This window comes from Etheostoma spectabile, chromosome 2, assembly GCF_008692095.1.
Source record: "Etheostoma spectabile isolate EspeVRDwgs_2016 chromosome 2, UIUC_Espe_1.0, whole genome shotgun sequence".
Classification (NCBI taxonomy): Eukaryota; Metazoa; Chordata; class Actinopteri; order Perciformes; family Percidae; genus Etheostoma; species Etheostoma spectabile.
The window spans coordinates 2354723-2381930 of NC_045734.1; the positions used below are offsets into that span (position 1 = coordinate 2354723).

General features: G+C 43.5%; 2 protein-coding genes across 2 annotated transcripts; one reads left to right on the forward strand and one right to left on the reverse strand.

The window, feature by feature from the left end:
• On the forward strand, positions 1 to 4584 carry tmem109 (transmembrane protein 109). Its single transcript, XM_032525963.1, has 3 exons — positions 1 to 404; positions 885 to 987; positions 2575 to 4584. Exons 1-3 carry the CDS (start codon positions 204 to 206, stop codon positions 2943 to 2945), a joined length of 675 nt encoding a protein of 224 aa, XP_032381854.1. The 5' UTR covers positions 1 to 203; the 3' UTR covers positions 2946 to 4584.
• A 1825-nt stretch (positions 4585 to 6409) lies between these two features.
• wu:fc21g02 (ESX-1 secretion-associated protein EspK) lies at positions 6410 to 25551 on the reverse strand. The gene is made up of 14 exons (XM_032525849.1): positions 25308 to 25551; positions 21401 to 21446; positions 16749 to 16896; positions 16606 to 16663; positions 16092 to 16173; positions 13959 to 14074; positions 12447 to 12615; positions 11100 to 11230; positions 10536 to 10619; positions 10304 to 10333; positions 10101 to 10169; positions 9881 to 10015; positions 9389 to 9511; positions 6410 to 7275 (listed from the first exon to the last, which is right to left on the reverse strand). The coding sequence occupies exons 2-14, from the start codon at positions 21444 to 21446 to the stop codon at positions 7162 to 7164; spliced, it is 1305 nt and encodes a 434-aa protein (XP_032381740.1). The 5' UTR covers positions 25308 to 25551; the 3' UTR covers positions 6410 to 7161.
• Between the last annotated feature and the right edge of the window lie 1657 nt (positions 25552 to 27208).

The following is a 27208-nucleotide window of genomic DNA, read 5'->3' on the forward strand; positions in this document are numbered from 1 at the left end:
GGCTGTTGGTTAGTGGAGACTTGTTGCACACTGAGCCAGTGGGGGCACCCTCTCCACCATCTCTCCAACTCCACTTGGTTTTACCACATCCTATGTGACGTCACCACCCGTCTCTGTTTACCTGGCACGTCCACGTTAACGTAAGAGTTTACCGTTACGTTTTATCGCTCATAGGAGTCTTTTACAACACATCCGCTTTCAAGATGTTCGTCCATTCGGATGGCGGAGCTTTCACCGGGCTGTTTGTGCTCAGCGCCTCGCTGCTGCTTGTCTCGGGGGAGGAAGTGTGGGAGAGCCGCTCCGGGATCCAGGAGCTCCGGAGAGCCCTGGCCGACCTGGCCGGGGAGGGGAGGACTTACCTGGGCAGGCTGGCCGGGGAGCAGACGCTGCTCTCGGTGCAGAAGGTGGGACAAGGGAACAATGGAGTCAGAAAGAGAGTGCAACAGTTAAACTCAAGAAGCTAATAAGCTTCTTGATTTTTAACATACATGTACAAATCTATATACTATAGATTCTATTCTATATAGCCTACTATAGATTTGTATATTTTTAGTGTCAGACGAAGACTCAGCCACATGTAAGCTATTTTAAGATTAAGACATGGGCCTAAGGGAAAGTTTCATGTTTTAGGGTTAGGATTACACATCTATAGTTCACATGTATATTTCACATGTTCACATCTATATTTTACATGTTTACATCTATGTATATTTCACATGTTCACATTTATAGTTCACATCTATATTTCTATATTTCACTTGAGGGAAAGTTTTCTGTTTTTTTTCATGTGAGGGTTACTTCCTGCTTTCATGTGTGGACTGACTAAGTCCAATGTAGCTAAAGCAGGCATTGTGTTAAACATGCCCCCCCCCCCCCCCCACCAGGCTTTCTCTCAGGTCCTGGCGGTTGTGGCAGAAGCTGTGTCCGCAGCTCTGAACGTGCTCTTCCACAATGTCTCACATGTCCTGCAGGCTGCTGGAGTCCAAGGTAAGGTCCCACTCACGCCATGTCTCTTCTGTCTGCCACATCAGGACAATCTGCAGGCTTCAAACCATAAGTCCAGTCTGTCAGTAGAAAATCCTCTGAGACAGAGAGAGGATACGGGAGGACGGGAATGCTGGTCTACAAACCAATCAATTAGCAGTATCTGGAGACGCAGTTCTCGTAGGTGATGAGGACAGGACAAAGTCTCGTAGAGATCTTTAGTTGCCTTGCATAACTGCAGTGTGAAACCAGAAGTTACTGGATCAAATGTATCAAATGTAACAATAACAAGGATCTTGGTCCGGACCTTGGCTCGGACTTTGAGGTGTGAAAGCCCTCTTTGACCGATTAGAACCAACGCAGCTTTGCCAAACTTTATTTTATTTGTTTATTTAATACAGGGACAGTGCATATTAATGGACATTATGCCAATATGCCAGAGTTAGCCAAAAGGCTATTTTTCATCTGCAGTCCCTAGACAGATTGTAACAAGTCACCCTAAAAGAAGTAAAATTACATATTACATAACACCATAATCATTGAAATACATTATACATTGGGTAAAAGTACTACTATAGGTCTAAAGTTAAATATAAGAAAAACTAAGTTAGAAAGATAGCTGACCAACAATCAGACAAAGACATGAACACATGTCCACACACAAGGCAGCGGGAGGAGGTCTAATATAATACTACTACTACTACTACTAATAATAATAGGTCCAACGGTTAATGGTAATGTTGACAGCTCTGACTGTCAATGACACATTTCTTTAACTGGATCTTGAATGTACTATGTGTGTGTGTGTTTTTCTGAGGGGTATGGGGGTGAGGTTCCACTCTTTAGCAGTGCCAACAGAAAAAGCCCTTGGGCCAAATCCGCTGTTCCTGAATGGGACGACACAACGGGGATGATAAACCGTGAATCATTTTATAGACAAGACATAGATTTGAATATTTGACCATGTTTTCCCAGGTATAATGGAAGGTAACAATATTACACCAACAGTAGAAAGCATCCGGGAGGAACCAACCAATCACATCATCAGTGGATGGAGGCGGGTTACCCCATTCAGACAGTCTACCTGGGTATAACCCTGGTGGAGCCATCGGTGTGAAAGGGGTGTTAGTGATAAACTGGAGATGTTCCATAATAATACAAATGATAATTGTATTTGAGACAGTGCTACATAGAAGAAAACCAGCAGCAGTGAGTGAAGAGGGCCTGGTCAGACCCAATCTGCTAGTCTGAAATGTGTGTTGAGCTGGGATTGAAGGTGGGGAGGGAGTTAGTTTCCCAGATGGATTGTGGGAAAGAGTTCTTCTTTTAATGAGAAAGCTAAAGCATTTCCTCTCCAGGGTCTCAGTGTTATCATCCTGGCTCCCTGTTGTTGGTTTCAGTCCAAATCGTGTGTGTGTGTCTGTGCATGTGTGAGACCTGGGTTACAATTCATTTTAAGACACAAAAGATAAAAAAAAAAAACCCTTAACAAGGATTCTGTTATTTATAACTCAGAATAAGTGTTGTATATTTCCATTCTTATGTAATAAGAAATTGACATTTCTCTGTTTTTGACAATTGATCATATAGGTGTCCCCGTCCCAAGAGTGTCCCCAGACGGGCTGATCTTTGTGACCCAGTGGCTTATCCTGGCTCTCATTGGCTACTGGCTGATCTCCCTTGTTTTCGGATTGGTTGCCTCGGCTCTGAGGCGGGCTCTGTGGCTGCTGAAAGTAGGCGTGGCTTTGCTGTGTTTTGGCCTGATTGTGAGCGACCGCAGCGTGGACGCAGACACCACCGCCATCCGATTGGCCGGCCTGGTGTGTGCCTGCGTACTATTGGGCGTGGGGACGGGGCGGGGCTCCGTGGCGGCTGATAGGACGGCTCAGCTGGAGCAACAGCTGAAGACCCTGGAGAGACGGCTCGGAGACATGGAGCGGTGGAGCAGGACGGAGGAGTGACGGAGGGACTGAGACTATGTTTGTCCTTTGTCTCCTATGTCTGCCCCTCTCATGCCACATGATGCCTTTAAGGACTTCTGGAACTTCACGAAAGAGGTTTCTACAGTTTGGATCATCCCTACCTGATGACTAAGTGATTCCTGGAAGCAGTGCTTTATTATTCTACATATTTTTATACCGTTTCTCTCTTTTAAATGGCACTTGGGCCACAGTGGGAAGGAATGAGTCTTTCCGTCCACGTTCTAAGTGTCCTTTACAACATTAAAGAAACATTTGGGGACAACTCCTTCTACTCCTTCTGTTTCTCCAGTTAGATGGTCTACGTGATGCGCGGGTATACCCACTAAGAAATCTCCACGATGTCCATACACCCGCTTAAAAATGATACGCAAAAACCTATTTGTGTGTACATTTCACTACAGATATTTTTGTCAAGTGACAGCAATCTAATCTAACGCTGCAGGACATGCATCTTTCATGGACATGCTGCTCGCTGGGTAGCGTGGAGGTAGGCTACGTAGCGACCAGTAGCCTAGCCTCCATTCACCGCACGTTTAAGACAAATAGAAGTGGCCTCTGTTATTTCGTCCTCATGCTTTGGGGTCAGCTTTTGTGATCCAGGGTCAGGTCCCTGATGTGTGTGTGTGTGTGTGTGTGTGTGTGTGTGTATACATATCACACACATGCTGTATATTTATGGCATACTCAGCTAAAATATAGCTTAGCCTTTAAAACGTTAGTGCCTTATTTCACATGAAATAGGCATTTTTTTAATATCAAAACATCACTTATGTTTTATTAACATTATCCAGAAAAACACTTGATTTTTGGACATGGTGCACCAGTGACTGGAAAAAGCCAAATACCAACATTTTTTAGGAGAGAATTACTAAACTCTCCAGATGATTGGGGGGGGGGGGTCCTCCAAAATCTTCTTTATGATGTAAGATCCTGTTACATGACTAGGTAAATGCATTGTGGGTAATGTATGCATTTGAACGTCTAGTACCCAGGAGGGACATTGGGGAAATCCAAAAGTATTTCTTGCGTAAAATAGTAAATAAGCTCCGCTTTGGTGTTTTATTTTTAGGTATAATTGCGTAACCTACAACATTATGCCCAAGTAGAAAAATAATGCTTTTATAAATTCGTTTGATATTTGTGTCACATTTCTATCCTTAGATTTTAAGTTGTTACTCAGAAGGGTCAGTTTGGTCAATGGCTCTTAAAATCTTTTATTTCTTGCATTAAATACTCATACAAGTGAGTAAAGAAGGGAGAGTAAAGCTACAGTATATAATGGACTATTTTACGTTTAAATTAACATTATGAATATGCTTAGACATGCAACGTCTTTGACCTTTATATCATTTGTTACATTTACATAAAACAATCAAAGAAAATCCCATTAAACATTATCATCAGATATTAGACACAAAGGTAAAAAGCAGCCTTGGCTTGCTCTTCAGAATGGGGTTGTCCCAGTTTATGTGACTCTAAAAACCCAGTTGCCCAGACACCAGATGCAGGACCCAGAGGGAGTCCCGCTGCTCTAAGACCCTCTACGTGTACATCTAGGCCGTGGAGATCAGGCTCCACCGTATTTACACACCTCCAGAAACCCAATGAAAGACTCCGTTACTAGAAAGAAAGGCTTCTGTGATGCCATGTACAGTACAATGAATGTCTGTTAGTGGTTGTAGGTGAACATTCAAAGGTGTATGGCAGATGTCAGAGCTCCAACTGACAAACATGAAGTTGCTACACTGTCTCAACCAGAGTTTGTGAATGATGCTACTTCCTGCTCAGCTGTGGTTGGGTGATCAACGGCAGGCACACAGGCTCTAATTGGCTTCTGCTGTAACGGACAGGAGGCACGAGGTAGCGTTCGAACAGTTAAGCTGTTAGCATTTACGATGAATGGAAGCATTACTATCAGAGGATTCAGGCCACAACAATGTGACACACCACACACACACAACACCACACACACACACACACACACACACACACACACACACAACACACACACACACACACACACACACACACACACACACACACACACACACACCCACACACACACACACACACACACACACACACACACAGACTAGTGTTGACCTATAAAGAAGCATAGAATCCAAAAAAGAGGTAGCTATTGTTTTAGCAATTCTGTTTCATATTCTCAGGAAAATCAAAAATACATATGTTTCCTCTAAGCTGTAGGAATCGGACTAGATCATTTAGGTGTGAGTTTCCCAGTGTTGGAGATATCGATCAAAGAGATGTCTACCTTGTCTCAGAGATAAGCCCTTGGCTTGTGGCGCTCCAAGCGCAAAGTCCTTACTCTCTTTCCAAAAGCCCTGTCCTGTTACTCTAGGTGATCCACAGACCTGGCTGGGAGCAGATTCATAATGCGAGCTCCCCTGGGAGAGCTAACACTGCAGCTCAGCCGAGCAGGACCCATTCATGTTGGTATCGAGCGGTCACATAAGGACACTGGTGGCTGTAGGTCGGTAGGAAGAAAACAGGGTAACACTTTACCTTAGGGTAGCTACATAAGAGTGACATGACACTGTCATGACAGTCATGACACATGAACCCTAACCATAACTTGTCACGAGACTTACTAAAAGAAGCGTTATGTCAGAAACGTTCATGACAGTGTCATGCCTCCATTCAATTCAATTTTATTTATAGTATCATTTCATAACTAGTTATCTCGAGACACTTTACAGACAGAGTAGGTCTCGACCACACTATAATTTACAGATATAGTAGGTCTAGAAAGCTCTATGATTAACAGATAGAGTAGGTCTAGACCACACACTATAATTTACAGATAGAGTAGATCTAGACCACTCTATAATTTAGAAATAGAGTAGGTCTAGACCACTCTATAATTTACAGAGAGTAGGTCTAGACCACACTCTATAATTTAGAGATAGAGTAGGTCTAGACCACTCTATGATTAACAGATAGAGTAGGTCTAGACCACACACTATAATTTACAGATAGAGTAGATCTAGACCACTCTATAATTTAGAAATAGAGTAGGTCTAGACCACTCTATAATTTACAGAGAGTAGGTCTAGACCACACTCTATAATTTAGAGATAGAGTAGGTCTAGACCACTCTATGATTAACAGATAGAGTAGGTCTAGACCACTCTATAATTTAGAAATAGAGTAGGTCTAGACCACTCTATGATTAACAGATAGTAGGTCTAGACCACTCTATAATTTAGAAATAGAGTAGGTCTAGACCACTCTATGATTAACAGATAGAGTAGGTCTAGACCACTCTATAATTTAGAAATAGAGTAGGTCTAGACCACTCTATGATTAACAGATAGAGTAGGTCTAGACCACTCTATGATTAACAGATAGAGTAGGTCTAGACCACTCTATAATTTACAGAGAGTAGGTCTAGACCACACTCTATAATTTAGAGATAGAGTAAGTCTAGACCACTCTATAATTTAGATATAGAGAAGGTCTAGACCACTCTATAATTAACAGATAGAGTAGGTCTAGACCACACTCTATAATTTACAAGGACCCAAGAGAAGTTCACTCTTATGTAGATACCGTCAAGTAAAGTGTAACCAAACATAGTTCCTCCTTGAAACTGACCAACAGTATGTCAGTGTAGTCCGGCGCACATTGGCCAGGCCCTGTGGTGTGTGTAGCTGGACAGTAACTGGACAGGGACACACAGACACCCAGTCAGTGGCTAGCTACAGGCCCCTGCTCAGGTCCCTGGCTGTGGATAGTGCACAGGCTAATTCATTGTACACAAGTACACCTCAAGGAAACTCATTTGTCAGTGAAGCCTTTTTCAGTTTGTGTGTGTCTTAGCTGTTACTGTCAGGTTCTTTCCCCTGCGGACTGGTTGGGATCCCTGGCTAATCACAGAAAACCCAGCAGGGCAGGAACACACAACCCAGCCCTGTGTTCACAATGTACTTATGACTTTACTCCACATGCTAAAACCTCTCCTTTCATTGTCTCCTCACCTCAGGGAATTGGATCCCCCCCCCCCCAAATAGTTGACTCCTCTTGCCAAACCTCAGCTGTTGGAGCCAGTAGATTTTATACCATACATTTTTGCTCATTTAGCCTAGAACCACGTTACGACATTAAAGAATAGAATCTACTGTCCAGATGCTGCAGCAGGACAGGGAGGACGCTGCTCCACCCGGCGGCATCCCTACAGGAAGCTGCTGGAGTTTTTGCCTCCGGTGATGTTGAACTGGTAGGCACCATCGGAGGAGCTGAGGATGTCAGACCTCGGAGCTTCCGGACAGGATGCTGCTGCTCCAGCCTGGGGGGGGGGGAAGCATGTTCAATTTATTTCCAAATTCATAGGAATACATTTGATGGCTTTTTATTTTAGTTTGATCTGTGACAGACTGGCTCAGGGAATGTGACAAAGAGGGAGTCCCAACACAATGTGGTGTTTATATGTCATACAGTGGCTTGAATACACCCATGCTAAAGTTGATTAAAAAGAGGAATAAAAAACATCTTTTGGAAACTGATCTTAATGCCTTAATACAAAAAAATAGTAAAATCCAACCTTTAAGGACACCAATATTCTTTGTGAATGAATAATGTAAATAAATAAATGTTCTTCCTTAAAATACAGGGGGCATAAGTATGCACCCCCCTATGTTAAAATACAGGGGGCATAAGTATACACCCCCCTATGTTAAAATACAGGGGGCATAAGTATACACCCCCTATGTTAAAATACAGGGGGCATAAGTATACACCCCCTATGTTAAAATACAGGGGTCATAAGTATACACCCCCCATGTTAAAATACAGGGGGCATAAGTATACACCCCCCTATGTTAAAATACAGGGCATAAGTATACACCCCCATGTTAAAATACTGGGGGCATAAGTATACACCCCCCTATGTTAAAATACAGGGGGCATAAGTATACACCCCCCTATGTTAAAATACAGGGGGCATAAGTATACTCCCCCCTATGTTAAAATACAGGGGGCATAAGTATACACCCCCCTAATTCCTATAGAAGCAGGCACATTTTATTTTTATTTCATGGATACTATGCATCCTGATAAGATCCTTTGGCCTTTGGAATTAAAACAGCCCCGCCACACACCACACACACCAACAACACACACACACACACACACACACACACACACACCACACACCACACACACACACACACACACACACAACACACACACACACACACACACACACACACACACACACACCACACACACACACACACACACACATTAAGCTTAGCTATTAAGATAACCGAAATAAAACCATGCCAATCTCTATGTATGGTGAAGGGTATGTGATGATTTATTTATTTACAATACATTATTCATTCACAAAGAAAATTGGTGTCCTTAAAAGGTTGGATTTTCCAAGATTTTTTGAATTAAAGCATTAAGATCAATATCCAAAAGATGTTTTTTTATTCTTCTTTTTAATCAACTTTAGCATTGGGGTGTATACTTATTCTAGCCACTGTGTGTATTATGCTTTTGGGCTTTTCCTCTTTCCTTTATTGAGTTACATATCTTTTTTGTGCATGTTATAGGTTTACAAAGTTCCCCCCCAAAGGGACTTACCATTTCCAACAGAAAACACTGTTCACACTGTAGCCCAGTCTTTAGTTCAGAGACAAACGTGACATCACTTTGTAAGACGCGTTATAATGCTCGCCTAGCTGCTAGCGTGGCACGCCCTCATACTCAGCCACTGCTACTGACTGGCTAGTAGTCCTTACCTAGGTACTGTCAGGGCACGCCCTCATACTCTGCTTCTGACTGGCTAGTAGTCCTTACCTAGGTACTGTCAGGGCCCTCATACTCTGCTTCTGACTGGCTAGTAGTCCTTACCTAGGTACTGTCAGGGCACACCCTCATACTCTGCTTCTGACTGGCTAGTAGTCCTTACCTAGGTACTGTCAGGGCACGCCCTCATACTCTGCTTCTGACTGCTAGTAGTCCTTACCTAGGTACTGTCAGGGCCCTCATACTCTGCTTCTGACTGGCTCGTAGTCCTTACCTAGGTACTGTCAGGGCCCTCATACTCTGCTTCTGACTGGCTAGTAGTCCTTACCTAGGTACTGTCAGGGCCCTCATACTCTGCTTCTGACTGGCTAGTAGTCCTTACCTAGGTACTAAGCATGTGCGACTCCCAACAAAGATGGAAAGAGGCTGAGGTTTATACTTTACAGAGTAGCCGGGCTGGAAGGTCTGTGTGTGTGTGTGTGTGTGTGTCTGTGTGGTAGAGTGAGTGACAGAGTGAAGGTGACTATCTTTAGAGTGAATACAGATTCTAGAGTCGTGAGAGAAACAAAGTGTCTCCCCTGTGCTTTCTTACCACGGTGGGAAATCTGTAGCAGGAAGAGTACAATTGAGTGTGTGTGTGTGTGTACCTGTGGCGTGGCAGTCAGCAGGGGTTCAGCAGGGGAGGGAACTGTACTCTCCATCTTGACGTACTGGTGAACAGGTTCAACGGCTGCTGCTGGAGGAGAGCTATGCATGACTGGAGCATAACCCTACACACACACACACACACACACACACACACACACACACACACACACACCCACACACACACACACACACACCACACACACACACACACACACACACACACACACACACACACACACACACACACACACACACACACACACACACCCACACACACACACACACACACAGGTCTTGCATTCAGTGATTGCACAGTTTACAAATGTGATTGTAGAGAGGTGGGACAAGGTGAGCATGAGGCCAGGGGGTTTCTAGCTGACACTGTCCCATGTTTTACTTCCTAGCCCCGTGTTTAACTTCCCAACCTGAATCCTTTGACTAAATGTCATGACTCTTTTTCTCTAGCATTGAGTTAAAGAAACGCATCGTACCATCGGCGCTACAGGTCCGGTGGGGTACTGGCCTGGTGGTGGACCGCTCCATTGTGGAGGCTGGTTAGGGGGGATCATAGCTCCACCAGCAGGAGGGTAGGCCGGGTACTGGGGTGGGTAGGCCGGGTTAAAACCCTGCAGACCAAGAAAATCAGGAGTTAGATTAGTTAACACGTTCCATGTTGTCAACGCATGTTAGGCTGCTGTTAGTGATACTAACTGGGGAGGGAGGGGGCCCGCTCCACTCTCCTGGGCCAGTAGGCTGAGGTGGGGGGTGCACTGCAGGACCCTGAATAAGAACACACATGGGCACAAGAAAAAAACGTGTCTCAAGTTGGCATGACACATGCTGTCTGTGATGGAATAAATAAAAAGTAAAAAATAAGAATTGTGTGTGTGTATGTATGTGTGTGTGTGATGTACCATGCTGGGCTCAGTGCCATGGTAGTACACCTGCCAACACAGAAACACAGTGAGACATTGGTAGAAGCACAATGGGACATGCAGTCAGTTAATAATAATAATAATAATAATAATAATAATAATAATTATTATTATTATTATAATTATAAACAGTATAAATTATTAAATGAAGACATGTTGGAGACGTTAGCCTATCTACAGATACACAGACATCACATCGGTATACTCTCACCACTCCTGGGGTCCCAGGGCCGCTGTAGGGAGGACACGGTCCAACAGGACCGCTGGGGGGAGGCTGGACTGTGTTTAGTGTGGCCTGGAGACACACAGAGAGATATTAATATAATATATTTCACATTTCACAGGCTGGAACTGTATATTCTTCTACACTCATTTAATTATCACTCTGCGTGCTAATGACATGAATACGTCAGCTGACTTAAACGGCAGTTCTTAGAAACGTGTAGTCTATAGAAACAAAATGGTACAACATCTGCAAGGGCAAGTTCTTTTGTCCTACACTGGACGCTTCCTCCTGAAGAGCCAATGGGGAATTGTTTGGAATTTCGGATTGACGTAAATAATTGAGATGCGTATGAACTGTTTTTAGAAACAGATGGAGAGAATCTTCTGACCTCATCTCTTCCCACAACCAAGAGCCAAGCTCAGCACACCGGGTGTATACCATGAAGTAGAGTAGCCCGGGCTTGTGCCTTTACACTTTGACCAAAAGTCAAAATATGGAACCTTTCTTTCATGTTGTGTGTGTGTCGCTGTCTGAGCCTGCTGTTGGTACCTGAAGTGTTCCAGAGGTGCCCGATTTCTTCGTGAAAATCTTCTTCCGACAGCAGCAGCAGATCCCAGCGGGGATGCCCAGCAGTAAGAGCAGGGCCATTAGAGGGTTTCCCCCGGTGTGCTCATGGTGGTCTACATGGGGGGGGAGAGGGGGGCGGAGATGCTTAGCCTGACTCTGTGTGTGTGTCTTTAGTAAAAGCAATTTCAATCATTTTCCAGGTTTAAGCCCATTGACAACAAACCCAAATCACAAATTCAATACAAGGGAGAGGAGGGGTTGCTCCTCTGCTCCTCACAAAACACATGCAGTTTTGTGGACATACTGTACGTTTTGGCGCCACAGGAGAGAAATACCTCGTGTAGTCGCTGGATAATTTGTAATTTTACAGAAAGTCGCCAGATTTGTCGCTAGTTGCTTTTTTGAAAAAAGTCGCAAAGAGGGTCTGAAAAGTCGCTAAATCTAGCGACAAAGTTGCTAAGTTGGCAACACTGTTTTCATGGAGACAGACGCTGTGTGTACGGAGGGCAGGGGTTGTGTGTGTGTGTGTGTGTGTGTGTAGAGGGACAGAGAGACGGAGGAGAGCAGAGAAAGAAAATGCAACTGAACTGATTGATAGTCTATGGAGCTAGACAGCCAAATGTGTCTCTTTCACCTGATTTCCGTTGAGAAATCTCAGATTTGATTGTAGTTTTTGAATTTTTTCAACATGGATTACAGATCAAAAGTTGAATGAACGAGTACTTCTGTCCTTTCGATTTCTTACAGGTTGGGTCGTTGTTGCCCTGACGCGCTAGCATTCTGCTAATAAATGCTGATTGGTCAGTGAAGGACTGATTACGACCGGAGATCCCGCTTGACGGCATCTGAAGCGGAGCCAGAATGTTACAGTGAATATTTTGGCGTGTTATTCAAAACATTAGCAGACCTCTTTCTAGCGCGTGTATTGACAGGGAGAGCCTAACCTGTCAGCTGTGTGGTCGATGCCGTGTGATGTGTATGACGTCGCTGACATTTTAAAAGGGTTTTAGAACAAAAAAGCCACTTTAAAAAACTCTAACACCCAGCAGGGTGTATTGTCTTAGCCTCCCCTTTTGAATGTAACATTGAAATTACTAGGCAAAAAATGATATCCTGAGCCTGAGAAAAGTGGATTTTGAGGGGTATAGATCCATGGACCAACATTCATTCTGCACTGATCCGTGAGTGCCCTCTAGTGGACCCAGGGTGAAACTGCAACCAGTTCAGAAGCCCGAAGTATTGAGAGAGAGGAACTTCTTCTCTCTTATTAGAAAGCACCAGTATAGGAAAAAAAACCACAAACAATAGCCAACACTAAGGGGGACCCACCTGTCAGGTCCATCCTGGTAATAGACACCACCCGGTTCCTGCGGTCTCTTAGGGTGTAACGGCCCACATCGCTGGTGTTAACATTCCTGATCTCGATGTTCATGGAGTGGGTCTTAACCCGGTCCCAATAATCCGGAAGGTCCTGGGACACCGGAGCACCATCGCGCACCTGAGGGAGACAAAGTCCTGTCAGTTCACTCTGGAACCCCAGGCAAATCTCCAAATCCTCGATGTGATTACATTTTCTATTCTATGGTCACGGTTCCATTCGATTCTCGATTTTTACATTTATTTTTTTAAATCACAAGTGGCTATGCCATTTTTACACTAGACTTTTATGCAGTATAATATCTGACATGTATTACATTACATTGTCAAATTTACATTAATAAATATATATCATATATAGTAGTAGACAAGTTGCACAAGCACACCCGACTTGTGCCATATTTTCCCAGCACATCCTCAGTTTCCCCAATACCAATACACAAATTCATCAATGTTTATTTTTAAAAGAATGATATGCCATTGTTGGTACACGTGTGTGTCACTAGTCTAAAGCCTCCTGTCCACTATCTTGTCGGGATGATTTAGATGCGGCCTCGGCCCTTCACCAGGCGAGGTCGCGGTTACTGAAGCTTCTAGTAATGAACCCATTTCCAAACCAATTCCTCTGAGTGGTTCAGTGCTTCACCAAAGCTTCATTTGCCCTTCACTAACATTGTGGAAACACAATAAGCATGGAAAAAAGGATATTGGAGTCGGGTGTGGCTCCAGCCTGGAGACCTCCCGGCTGTGTGCCGTCCGCGAGCTACGACTTTTCAAAATAAAAGCTTGCGTCTGGGCCGCTATGTTTTCGTACATTGGTATTTGGATGTTTTTGAACTAAAGAATACGGAACCATGCTAATGAATACAATTATTTTTTTAGCAGATGTCTTAGTTACAAGAGTTTTGTGTTTATATGTGCGGGCGAGATTTATTTAGTTTGGGAAATCGCACGATGGGGGGTGCGAGACTGAGAGCTACAGGGAAAAATATGCACCAAACAAAATGACCCTTCCCATAGACTAACAAAAATTGCATGACACTCTCCTCAACAAACAATAAAAAGACATGACCGTCCCCTGATGTCCTCCGGTGGTCCATCCCATGAATACTGAACGGTCCCTAAGTTAGAGGAGTTTGACTTGCAGCACTTCAACGATTCCTTTTTTTTTTTTCAAAATTCAAGATAGTGAAATTGTGACACCCTCATCCATGAGGCAACCAACCACTACATCCACCTGAAAAGCTTCCAAAAAGGTATTTATGTCGGGAAATTATTATTCCTTAAGGTCAGTTAACGCACCACGTACAATCCCAATAATAAATCAGCAAAATTACTTATGAACAACTGCATTTTACATACCTCTGCACCTTTAACAATCCATCCATCCCCTTCCCTGCTAGTTTTTATACACCCATCCACCCATCCGTCCACCCATCCGTCCACCCATCCCCCCCCCCTCACCAGCGTGACGTTGGCAGCCTCCCCAGAGAAGGAGAGCACAGCGTCGGCCAGGTCGATGCCCTCCAGCGAGATGTCCAGACTCTCTCCCGCTATACACTTCACATAGTTGTGTCTGGCTGGAAGACAGAGCCCGACAGTTAGATTTGTCCCTCTGGCGTCTGTCCTGAGGGTTAATAAGCTTCGACAAGCACATGGATTCTTTTTTTTCCGGAGAGATTATTATCACAGAGAAAAATTCACTTTGAGGAAATGGAAATCTACTGTGCTGCACATGGTGTAAAGCTTTAGTCATTTATAGAGTAACCTACTTTTATAAACTCGGTAAAATTCAGGTTTCATGGTAGTCTGCTTTATTAGCTTGCAAGTTAACTATCATCGTCAAACTTCTGCTCTAAGCTAAATGGCTAATTTAATTTATGATCATTAATGAAGTTCCTTTACAAAACAAATCTGAAGAAAGAACTGTGTGTTTCATGTCAGCAGCACAGAAGGTAACGGTTCAAAATGCAAGCACAAGCAGGAAACCCTGCTACGCTAGTTCAAGCTTCTTTGTGCTATATCCTAGGGGGTTAGCACTCACCTTCATTAGCATTCCATTGACTCCCATTCATTTTGACATCACTTTGACAGTTAATAACTCTACATCTGAAGCGTTTAAAGACTCTATTTGTCCAGAGAAACGGGATCTGCTGTTCCATTTCTTTAACTGTCTATGGCTATATCAATATAGCTAGCTGACCTTCTGGTTACTATCAGGGGCGGATTTAGTCATTTTGAGGCCTAAGGCAAACACAGGCATGGGGCCCTCCACATCCCTTGTTCTCCCCCTTTTCCGTCCTTATTTATCTGAGAAAGACACGCTTGTAACTTTTCTCCAGTCTTCACTAGAGCAACCTGGGCTGACACTGTAAGTGGGTAGCTCCTCCTCATCAGTGTTAGCATTGCTAGAGCAAAAACTGGCTTCTTGCTGCTCTTTAGTAACGTTAATGTTCGTGTTGTCAGTAGCCGTCGTGAAAAAGGTTGTTACCTTTGGAAGTTTTGCTAAAAACTTTCTGCTTTCTTCCCGCTTCTTCTTTTTTTCAGAACCACTTCGGTAGCTTCCCTTCATTTTCCAACCGTCTGTAGCCTCCAGCTTCCAGCCTGCTGAGCCGTTTGGTTACAAACACACGCAGGTGCGCAGTAGGATGATGGAATAGTCCAATGTAGCGGGGACTGGGGGGGTTTTCTCATCATGAATTTAACAATCGGATAGCACTTTAGCGTATCAATGTTTAGAGATATAATTAATTGGTGAAAAGTAAGACAACAAATCCTAACCATAAGTTTATGAGGCGTTTTACGGGGCCCTTGGTAGCTTGGGGCCCAAGGCAATTGCCGACCTTTGCCTAATGGTAAGTCCGCCTCTGGTTATTATTAACACCTATAAGCATAAATATATTCCCTCACCTATCTAAGCATGCAGAGAGGTTTGGTTTGCTTTTCCTGCTTTTCCATCCAAATACAAGAAATGAATGAAATGTCCTTTTGGGTGCTCATACCATTGAAGTAATATATCTAAAAAGTACAGGTGATTGTGGTATTATTCATTTTGGCAGTGATAATAGTTTGACATTTTGTGCGAACGTTGTTTCTTGCATCACATCTGTTCCATGTGTCTGAGGACGTGGGTGTTATGTGCTTTGTTGTTTATTATAGTGACATTCAAGTCTCTGAAATAGAGTCTATGTTATAATACCCAATGGCTGACATCACTGAGTCATTGAGACTCAATCATGGACTTTTTGACTCTTCTTTGCTGTTGTTTTGCTACAAATTAGTCTCTACCATTGTCCTGTAAGGGGGACTTTTGGTCACAGCGGCTGATGTTTAGAAAATGTTCACGCTTCTGTCGATAAGGGGCGATGTCAACATCTATGGACAAATTTAATGAATGTCCGCTGTCCTGAACCAAGTGGAGGATTTTCAGTGAGTGACAAGGTGTCTGACCCAGATATCTCCTGTTGGGTGCTACATGTGTGAAAGGGAAACTCCGGAGTCCGGAGTTTATATGAGAAAAACTGCTCTACACTCCCTTAAAGCTATGTTCTCAAAGTTCTTAGCAGTCCTGGCTAATACAAGCCTTGGCTAACTCACTTGTGACGGCCACTCTGACAGTGGAAATCTCTTTGTTCCAATAGTCTTTCTGGATGTATGTCCCCTGGTCCTCATAGGTCACCTGAGACAAACATACAGACCACATTAAAACACTTCATTCCAACCATTGGCACACTAGGAGCAGGTGTTTCTTTCCACCGCTGAATGGGTCTGGACACGTGCAGCTATTTCCCTGACCAAGCTCCTAAGCACCACTACTGCATTACGATAAGATAAGATTAGAATTATTAACTAAGATAAGCCTCTAGAAGAAGTTATAGAGAGTAAATTGAGTTGTGGCCGCAGCACAAAGACAGAAATGAGTACAGGTAAATGGGGAAGTCAAAAATTGAATAACAATAATAAGAGTTAAATACAACTAGAATGAGAGGAAAAGTAAAAAGAGAAACTATACAACAGCAATTAAAGATAAAGAGACAACAATTAATTAATCATATTAACAGAAAGTGTTGACTTTAGAGTCATCAGTTTAATTAATTCAGACTTTGGTTACCTTGTCGATGTACCAGCGTCGGTCGGTGCCGGTCCCAGACACTCTGCCTTTGGACGTACTGCGGAGGACACAACAACAGTCACATGGACAGAAGGAACAGTGGAAGCAGCGGGCAGAACACGGCCGTCCCTACAGTCTCTGACCTTACTCTACCCTTCTCCAAGTAGCGGAAGGTCTTTCCAGGCTCAAACGCGGGGATAAAGTCCAGCGTCTCCACACCCTTGGGCAGGTAGATCTTCAGCTGGCGACCATGGGCCAAACGCTCATTGAGGTCTACGACATTATAGGACTCTGAAGCACAGCGGAGAGAAAAGGAATACAAACATAATTTTTTCAAATATTTGGGCAGCTGAATTCTCTATATCAGTGGTCCCCAACCTTTTTATCACCGCGGACCGGTCAACGCTTGACAATTTTACTGCGGACCATGTTGGTGCGCCGCTAAGACTCTACTCCCGCTAAACTCTGCTCCTCTCGACCACAGCCCTAACGCTCTCTGACTTTGGTCGCTATGGTAACGTTTAAACATCCTTTCAAAATAAAATACAGATACGCCACAAAAACGAATATAAGGAACATTTTATTTTCATGAAAGTTTTAACTCACGATAACGACAAATCAATGGGAGCCCTGAGCTTGTTTCTCTGCAACGAGACGGTCCCATCTGGGAGTGATGGGAGACAACGACACCCGAAGTGTGTTGCTTATGTCCAGTCTACTCCGTTGTTTGGTTTTGGTTGCCGTCACTGCAGAAAACCCCGCTTCACACAGATAGGATGTCGGAAATGGCAAAAGGGTTTTCAGTGCTGTCGTGGCGATCTCAGGGTATTCTGCCTTGACTTTAATCCAGAACACCGGCAGAGTGGCTGTCTCAAACAGACTTTTAAGGCCGCCGTCATTTGCGATCTCCAGCAGCTGATCTTCTTCTTGCACAGACATGGTAGATTCACCTGGTTGGTTGACAAATGGGTCGCGGATCCATTCCTTGCCAGTTCGTGGGTCTTTTGTGGTTGGGAAGTAGCGCTCAAACTGCTTTAAAAGCAAAGACAGGTGATCGTGCACCAGCTGGGAGAATGACGGATCAGGCTCCGTCTCACCCAAAATCTCCGCTAATGTTTGAAACATGTCCAATACGCCTCTGCTCACGCGCCGTCCCCACAAATCCAGTTTGGCTTTAAATGCAGCTACTTTATCTGCCAACTTGAAGACAGTTGTCATTTTCCCCTGAAGTGACAGATTGAGTTCATTGAGCAGGTTGAATATGTCGCACAGGTAGCCAGTTTTGCGACCCTTCCTCGTCACTGAATGTGCTGCCAGCGGGACTTCTTCTCTGAGAGAAATCTTTGCAGCGGCTCACGTAACTCAAACACTCTGGTCAGCGATTTCCCTCGGGACAACCATCTTATTCTGTGTATAAGAGGAGGCGTCGGTGGCTCTGTGTCCATCTCCTCGCAAAGTTGCTCAAACAGGCGCAAGTTAAGGGCGTGTGCTTTGACGTGGGTTAATAACTTTAACAATATCATTCAATACCTGTTCAATTCTGGTGGCATTTTTCGGCTTGCCAGCATTTCCCTGTGAATGATACAATGTGTAGATTCACATTCAGGGGCGACTTCTTTAACCGAGCAGTTAAACCAGACAGCCGTCCGGTCATCGCAGCAGCTCCGTCTGTGCATATGCCGACACAGGAGGACCATTTCAGTTTTCCTGATATGTAACCATCCAGCGACTTGAACAGTTCTGCGGCCGTGTGTTGGTTGGCAACGACAGTGCACACAACATATCCTCATGCACATCCCCTGATAAAGATATCGCACATACACAGTAGTATTGCCTTGTTGTCAACATCTGTAGATTCGTCACCTGGAGTGCGTACCACGGTGATGTATTATCCTCTCCAACAATTGTGTCTCAATGTCTTCGGCTATGTCTTCAATGCGCCGAGTCACGGTGCTAGCCGACAGAGGCACCTGAGCGATCTTTTTAACAGCAGCCTCTCCTAGTAGTTCCCGGCAAATGTCTTCAGTGGAGGGCAGGATCAGTTCTTCACCAATAGTGAATGGCTTTTTAGCCTTAGCAATACGGTTAGCCACCAAGTACGATGCTCTCAGTGCATTAGCATTTACTGATGTGGTGGCCCTCAGTGATTTCTTCTGTCCGTCGTGTTCCTGTTTTTTTCTTTCAAAATACTCCAGGGGCTTGTCTTTTAATCCTGGGTGCTTGGTCTCCAAGTGGCGAAGCAGTTTTGAAGGCTTCATTGCCTCATTAGCGAGCCGGTCGGCGCATACTATACAGAGCGGGCTCGGTTTGTGGGAATCACCAACCGGGATAAATCCATATTTCAAATAGGACTCCTGGTATTGTCTATTAAAAGCTTTCTTTTTCTTGGAAGTGGGCTCTTCTCCGGTCTCTTCACTGGGCCTTTTCCCCTTCGCAAAGAAATTTTCCAAAGACATCTGTTTCTTACTCATTTTGCCGATTGTGGGTTCAATATTGGCGCGAAAGACGTAACCGAGAGAGTAAATAAAAGGTTTTTCAAAATAAAAGATCAATCAGACTCAGACAATACATGAAACAGAAATATTTAATTATTTCTTGTACGGCCCGGTACCAATTGGTCCGGGGGTTGGGGACCACTGCTCTATATCATACCAAGACCCATCCCGTCAGGCTTCAAGGTATGTGTTTGTGTGCGAACAGCCGCGCAGTGTAGCGAATGCTCCGGCATGGAGGGAAAAGGAGCGCTACTCGTCTGTAAAGGTTTCCCTTTAACGTCACTGGGTTTTCACTTTCCACTGTGATCTGTGTGCTTAAGCGTCTCCCTTTGTCTTTTGAACCTGTTTTTGCTGCTGAGTCAGTTTGACATCCTGGATTTCCTCCATACGGAGCCGCTTCCACTTCCACCAATCAAACTGGCTACACCGGCTTGGCTGGCGCGCAGGGGTGAGCGCGTCGCGTTGCCAGTTGCTGCTGGTAGCGCTTCGCTTCGGCAGCTCAACGCAGTTTATTTTGTCCTATTCTGCACAACAGCTGCCATTCAACATCTGAACCTACACTAGTTCACTCAAGCACTCTCTCCTAATCCCACACTTGTTAACACGCTATAGGTCTGTTAGCTACTTTAGTAGCTCGTACAGTGTATTGTGCACGCAACTGTGTGCACTGAACCGCGAGCAACATCAAAGCGCCCATATTCTGCTCATTTTCAGGTTCATAATTGTATTTTGAGGTTGTACCAGAATAGATTTCCATGGTTTTATTTTCAAAAAACACCATAATTTTGTTGTACTGCACATTGCTGCAGATCTTGTTTTTACCTTGTGTGTTTAGGTCTTTGTTTTAGCTACAGAGTGAGACATCTCACTTTTATTCTATCTTTGTTGGGAGCTGCACATGCTCAGTAGCTCGGTAAGATCACATCAACTAGATAACTCTTTCTCCAGCTTTGGTCAGTCCAAGGCAGGATTAGCTGGGAGACTTCTTCTAGACGAGGGCCACACAGGGACAGGAAGTAGTTTTTTCTGGAGATTATGGTCAACTAGTGGCTGTTGGAGCAGTGTTTTGCTTCATCAGAGTCTCCTGAAGTTGATGATGAAGAAAACAAGTATCTACTTAATGGTGTTTCTTTATGTCTCAACTTGATTGTTTGGATCTGGATCATTTTAATCTGCACGACTGGATTTGTTCCTGACAGATAAGATGTTCCTTGCTCCTCTGATGTTAAAAGTTGCATTTTCAATGAGGTTTTGCCTATTTCAGCTTGTGTAGACTGATGAGTATTACTCATGTATCTCATTGTGTAAATATTTAGTGAAAGCACCAATATTCAAACCTACAGTATCGCTATTGAGGCGTTTGGTCCAAACATCGTGACATTGGATTTTGTCCACATCGCCCATCTCTATATTGAACACACTTTTAAAATACCGCGACAAAACCAAAAAACGCGATAATTTTGGTCACTATAACTGTGAGGTTACATTTTCATACCGTTCCATCCCTAGTCTGTGTGAAGGGTGGAGTACGTAGGTGTTTTATCTGATAAAACGGCAGGTGGTATGCTATAAAATGATTAAAACATTGATGGATTCACGTTGCCGTAGATACTCCATCATGCTAGGTGAGGACGTACTTGAGAAAGAGGAATCCATTTTTTAAGACAGAATACACATGACACCAAAATAATATACAGGAAATGACTTAATGACTTTCAGTGAGCGGTTTGAGATTTTCTGTTTGTAGTTCTTGTTTCCTGTCCCCTGCGTCCTCTGAAAACAGCTGACAGTAGATTGACATATCACAGCTCCAAAGAAACAACAGCGCTCCCAAAGCAAAAAGCTTTCCGTCTCGCCTGTGACTCACACAGTCCTGCGCCGTGTGAGTTGGTGTAGCCGGTTACAGCACACATTCCACGGCACATACAGCCCGCTCCGCCAATACGCGGTCAACGCATTAAACCCCATCTTCAACTGTTGCTCAATAGCGTGTGTATTCAATGTTGTTTTCAAAATCCAAAACATAATTTCACAGTTCTAGCAGATTTATCAATACAGATGATATCAATAAAGAAGGGGAAAGTCCATGAAATCATAGAGGAAAAGATTATGGACTGTGTATAGAATGCAAATGAACCTGTTTGGTTTCATTCTGATAGTGTAACCACCACTCGGGCAGCTTCTTGTCCAGCTGGCTGAGGGTGACCTTTGACCTCCCCGTGTACCTACATTAAATCTAGACCCCATCTGGTGCCATGTGTCCAGCGGAGCAGACAGACAGAGAGCTTTCAGAGACTCACCCACAGGGAGGGCAGCAGCCAGCAGCAGCACAACGCTCCACATCATCTGCAGGGACACACACATTATTATTATCACTTCAATATTATTATTGACACATATCACAGCATTAAATTGTTTGCTCTGTAAACATCACGTGAACAAAGTCGATTCAGGAGAGCTTTGAATGTTTCATCTCTAGCTGTGAGACACAATGAGTCCCAGATCATAACGCGGAGACCCTAATACTGTCTCTTAAGTCTCTTTTAATCAGCCTTAGTGGTCCCCTAATACTGTCTCTTAAGTCTCTTTTATACAGACCTTAGTGGTCCCCTAATACTGTATCTGAAGTCTCTTTTATATAGACCTTAGTGGTCCCCTAATACTGTCTCTTAAGTCTCTTTTACATAGACCTTAGTGGTCCCCTAATACTGTATCTGAAGTCTCTTTATATAGACCTTAGTGGTCCCCTAATACTGTATCTGAAGTCTCTTATATATAGACCTTAGTGGTCCCTAATACTGTATCTGAAGTCTCTTTTATATAGACCTTAGTGGTCCCCTAATACTGTATCTGAAGTCTCTTTTATATAGACCTGAGTGGTCCCTAATACTGTATCTGAAGTCTCTTTATATAGACCTTAGTGGTCCCCTAATACTGTATCTGAAGTCTCTTTTATATAGACCTTAGTGGTCCCCTAATACTGTATCTGAAGTCTCTTTTATATAGACCTGAGTGGTGCCCTAATACTGTGTCTGTGGGCAAGGTGGAGGCTGGGGGTGTGGCCTTGACCAACTGCCACTTTGCTCGTTTGAAAGCCATGATGTCTCTCTCTCATGGGGGGGCCAAATTCTTTGGGTGGGCAAAGCAGAGAAAGGGGAGGTAACCTTATGACCTCATAAGGGGCAAGATTCCAGATCGGCCCATCTGAGCTTTCATTTTCTCAAAGGCAGAGCAAGATACCCAGGGCTCGGTTTACACCTATCACCATTTGTAGCCACTGGGGACCATAGGCAGGCTGGGGGAACTCATATTAATGTTTTAAAAACCTTGATGAAGTGACATTTTTATGCCATGGGACCTTTAAAAGACCTCTACACTAACACAACCAGCCTTTTTTTACAATGCATTCTGATATCACAGTTCTGTTTTTTGCAATGTAAATATGATCTGAACTCAAACTGATGAAGCAACTACCAACCACTCACTATAATCTACTTAAATACTTTGGTTTATCTTACTGGAGCAAATGGCACACTTATCAGTAGTGATGTAACGAGTCGAGCTGTGTGTGTGTGTGTGTGCAGTTAGGCTGCAGCTGTCTCTGCTGCCTTTCTATTTTAAAGGAGGCCTTGCTCTTAAATTAGCGCCTATAGTGTTCCTAAACTATGCTGCTCTGTGTACATGAGATGAAGTCAAATACAAAATGAACAAGGGGCTAGAAGAAATAGAAATAGTGATCCCATGTGTGCATTTATAATGCATGAACTAATAATACACTAACTCTGTCTCTGAGGACAGCTTTGGGCTGTCAATGTCTCGGGGGGTTTCTGGTGTGAAAGACACAGTATTTGTAATGTTTACCGAGTCAATTCAACAGCCAGACATGAGCTCACGTTGAACCGCCTCCACATCGGCCCCATGTTTCAGACCGTTGTGTGGATCTTCTCCACCTCTAAGGTAGGAAGCTAAAGGTAACAGTATGAATTACAGAGGCACAGTGTACCTCTGGACAGATGCAAGGATAGATTGTCTAACTACCCCTCCATTACTTCTGTCTGACAGACTGTGACACTTTAATGTGTCTCCAACTCATTGGGTGTTATAAATCCACCTCGCCTCAGCTGGCATATACCATCAGCCACTGGCAAGCGCTGCTGTAGAGACCGGCATGTGCCCCAAGGGATCGGCATGTGTCTGTAAGTACCACAGTGGTCGACCATCAGCCACTCTTCAATCTCGACGTCGCTCCTTCCTGACAGTACCTGAAAGCCTCACAGGGAGAGGGACCTGGCGGTATGTGCGATTAACATGAAGATACCGTGGTAAAGTTGGTTTTATATTGGACGTTGGCTGTCCGACACATTCAAAAAATCTGCAGCTTGCCTTTTTGATCAATGCATGTCAAATCACTTTTCTTGAACTCAGCTAACTCTCTTCCACATTGCACACAGCTTATTTTTATATTTTGTTTGATTTTTAACAATTCTTTTCGATAGATATAATAGATACTTTATTCATCCCGAAGGAAATTTTAGGCATTCAGTAGCAAGACAACCATAACACAACAAACACGTACATCACACATACTTTACCTAAGAATACAAAAAAAAGGAAAAAAGAAAATCACTCATAGAAATGCAATGACCGTGGTAAGGTGAGATACTACGGTAGACCGTGTGCAATGATGACGGTACAAAAGTGCAAAAGTGAACAAGTGAACTGTGCAGGGATTGAACAGTGATGATGATGATGATGATGATATTATTATTATTATTATTATACTTTAACTACAAACTACATTTTTCACTCTGTTGTTATTACACACATTACACACAGGCTCAGGACCTACACATGCACTAATGGAGAGATGTCAGAGTGAGGGGGCTGCCAATGGAAAGGCGCCCCAAGCGGTTGGGGGTTTGGTGCCTTGCTCAAGAGCACCTTGGCAGTGCCCAGGAGGTGAACTGGCACCTCTCCAGCTACCAGTCCACCACCATACTTTGGTCCGTACGGGGACTTGAACCAGTAACCCTCCGGTTCCCAACCCAACTCCCTATGGACTGAGCTACCACCACCCCAAAATATACCCACCGTCGGGGAATCGAACCCCGGTCTTCCGCATGACAGGCGGAGATACTGATACACTATACTAACGAGGAAGGACATAAACCATAGTCTCTTGACTATGACTATAAAATATCAACATAATAACCTATAATCTGACTGACTGAATAAGAATAAGAACACTATGTCACAGGGAATAAGTTATAACATTTTATGTAAAGAAATGCTAGAAATCTATTATGCGACTTGAACTGTTCATGTCTTACACATCACTTATTTTTCCAAAAACTCCATCCTACAAAGTATTTTTTAAGTAAACAAAAGCTATAAATCTATTATTTAACCTATTATGTCACATAAAAATATCAAAAAATCTTCACATAATCATAAAAAATAAGCTTTGTGCAATGTGTAAGAGAGATAGCTTAGTTCAACAAAAGTGACTTGACGTGTCGAAGAGCCAACGTTCAATACAAAACCAACTTCGCTCTTCCTACTCAAGATGAAAACAAAGGATGGAGGCTTTCTGCAGCCTGTGGTCCCGCCTCTTACTGTTGGAGCTTAAATGTCCCACTAACGGAAAGGTGTGGCTCGGCCAGGCTCCGTTTACTGCGACGGACGGCTCGGAGACAGGGGTGTGGCAGAAAAACACTGTAAGTCACACGACCCCCCCCCTCCACTCGCGAACCGTGTCAAGGTCTACCACCGAGCGCGCGCTGACGCGGGGGGAGAAAAAGCTTCACGTGCCTTTAAAACGAGCTCACACACGGCGAAACTTTGGAGCCATGTTGTTTTAATGAGAAGCAGAGGGGCAGACACACAGGCACACAGGAAGGCAGGGCGGCGTCTCATTAGGACCCTCTCACGCAACATCTCCACATGTGGAAATGTACCCTAGCCTACTCATGATGTATTTTCCGATATATTCCAGAAATATTCCATAGAGGAGCACCTCATTCGCTTGACTCTCTCTTTTTTGCCCAAGTAGTCACCATGCCTCCCCGAACAGAGCGGGAGTTTGGAGTGAATTGAATTTTACTGAATATTACGCCATTAATTTTGTAGTGGAACACGAATTCAGAGTGTTGCAGTCACCCCCACCCTACTCCATTATGGGACTAGAGCCTGGAGTCCGTCTCTTACCTTCCAATGGCGGTCTGTCTGCTCATGCCAGGCCGTGGTATTGGCTCAGAATCCGGGGCTCCCTGCCACAGCTGCCGGTCGGTCTGAGTGGAGAGGGGATGGCTGGGGAGCGGCCAAGACGTGCTGCCTTCAGGGTACTGTCGGAAATATCACCAAAGTGCAAGGAGGAGAATCCCAAATTAACGTGTTATGACCTGTATCGCTTCGTCAACACTGTTCTATTTATGTAAACATCGTATTCTTGTGGGGGAAAAAAATCAACTACAACATGGCCCTTTGCAACAGGAATTCCTGAGAATACGGGTGCTGAGATCGCTCTGGGATCCCCTGATTATATCATGGTGTAGTCTGCCTGTTACAAACAACTTCATCAGGGACATTAGTGAAGTCCAGATTATGATAAATTGCTTGTGTTGTTTATTTACTGCATTTCTAGGCAAAATCCATATCTAATAACAAAAACAAGCTAAGCCATGTACGCCACACTAACTCATGATCTGCACACATTTTATTATTAGATACTGTTACATATTGTAGGAACTGCCAGGATTACATTTCCCTGAAGTTGTATTTAGGATTTCAAACTACATGTCAAGAAATAGCGTACCTCTGATTGAGTACATTTATTTGACACAAGTTACTTTTTACATAACACAACATCTGATCTGATGCTTAACTGAAATGATAGAATACTGTATTACCCAGTATACAGAGTATCTAAAACTGGCTCCACCTTGACAAACGTCCACATTAAAACACTACCATATAATATTCTATTGGCTTAATAACAGAATACTTTAAAAAGGAGCAATTCTGCATATTGAGTAGTCTTTTTTTGATACTTCAAGTACATTTGGCTGATAATACTTCTGTACTTTTACTTCAGTAACACTTTGAATTCAGCCATTTTGAATTATTATTTATTACAGATATTACAGCTTGGACTTCCTTCGCCCATTTTATCAGGGGTGCATCGGAGGTGACCTGTGTGCATTTAGCACTAATACGCACCAAAGACTTGGTGGAGGAGACATAAGAAAGAAGAAGAAGAAGAAGAAGAAGAAGAAGAAGAAGAAGAATTTATACTTGATTAACCCGGTAAGTTAAAATAACAATGTTTTCACTGTGTTGTTGTATTATTTTTGTTATTATTACAACTGGGAGTTATCATTTTGGAACTACTACTGTTGTGTCACGAAACAGTTGTAGGATTTGTCTTTGCTGAAACTTAAAATCTGTGGTCAATTTTTGGTTTATCAAGCCGATTTAAAGAATTGTTACCATGTTCCCATATCGGTATTGCCTCCGATACTGCCTAAAACGCTGGTATCGGGACCAGAAGTACTGGAGTTTATGCATCGATCCGATACCACGTAATAAAGCCCTAAAGAAAATCTACGTTAAAGTAGTTTATTTATGTTCTTTTTCTGTTATAACTGACTGTCAAACTGGATAATTAAGAAAGTTCTGTGGCGTTCATTGTTTGAGAGTTTAACCTGAGTCAGACCGACAACAAAGATAGAAATCATATCCCATCCATACAGGGATAGTAGTATACAGCTGTTAAAACATAATCCTATACATAAAACACTGTATCGGATCAGTACTCGGTATCGGCCGATACGCAAGTTCAGGTATCACAATCGGTATCGGGAAGCAAAAAATGGTATCGGACCATCTCTAGTTTCCAGAGTGTGAGGTCTGGCTCACCAACAGTTGTACTAGTGGGCTGTATTTGTACTTTTGCTTGTCTTTAGTCCCTATTATAGAAACTAGGGCTGGGCGATATGGAGAAAATCTAATATCACAATATTTTTGACCAAATACCTCGAAATACCTTGTTGAAAAAAACACTTTATTAAAAGGATAAGATGATGGAGAGAGATGATTGTGAGGGTGAT

Coding starts and splice junctions, on each gene's coding strand:
- wu:fc21g02 (XM_032525849.1), bottom strand. CDS start 21,446: ATGATGTGGAGCGTTGTGCTGCTGCTGGCTGCTGCCCTCCCTGTGG. Junction 16,174..16,605: donor GACGCTGGTACATCGACAAG/GTAACCAAAGTC, acceptor TGTTTGTCTCAG/GTGACCTATGAGGACCAGGG. Junction 7,276..9,388: donor TGCTGACTGCCACGCCACAG/GTACACACACAC, acceptor CCCCCCCCCCAG/GCTGGAGCAGCAGCATCCTG.
- tmem109 (XM_032525963.1), top strand. CDS start 204: ATGTTCGTCCATTCGGATGGCGGAGCTTTCACCGGGCTGTTTGTGCTC. Junction 405..884: donor CGCTGCTCTCGGTGCAGAAG/GTGGGACAAGGG, acceptor CCCCCCCACCAG/GCTTTCTCTCAGGTCCTGGC. Junction 988..2,574: donor GCAGGCTGCTGGAGTCCAAG/GTAAGGTCCCAC, acceptor TTGATCATATAG/GTGTCCCCGTCCCAAGAGTG.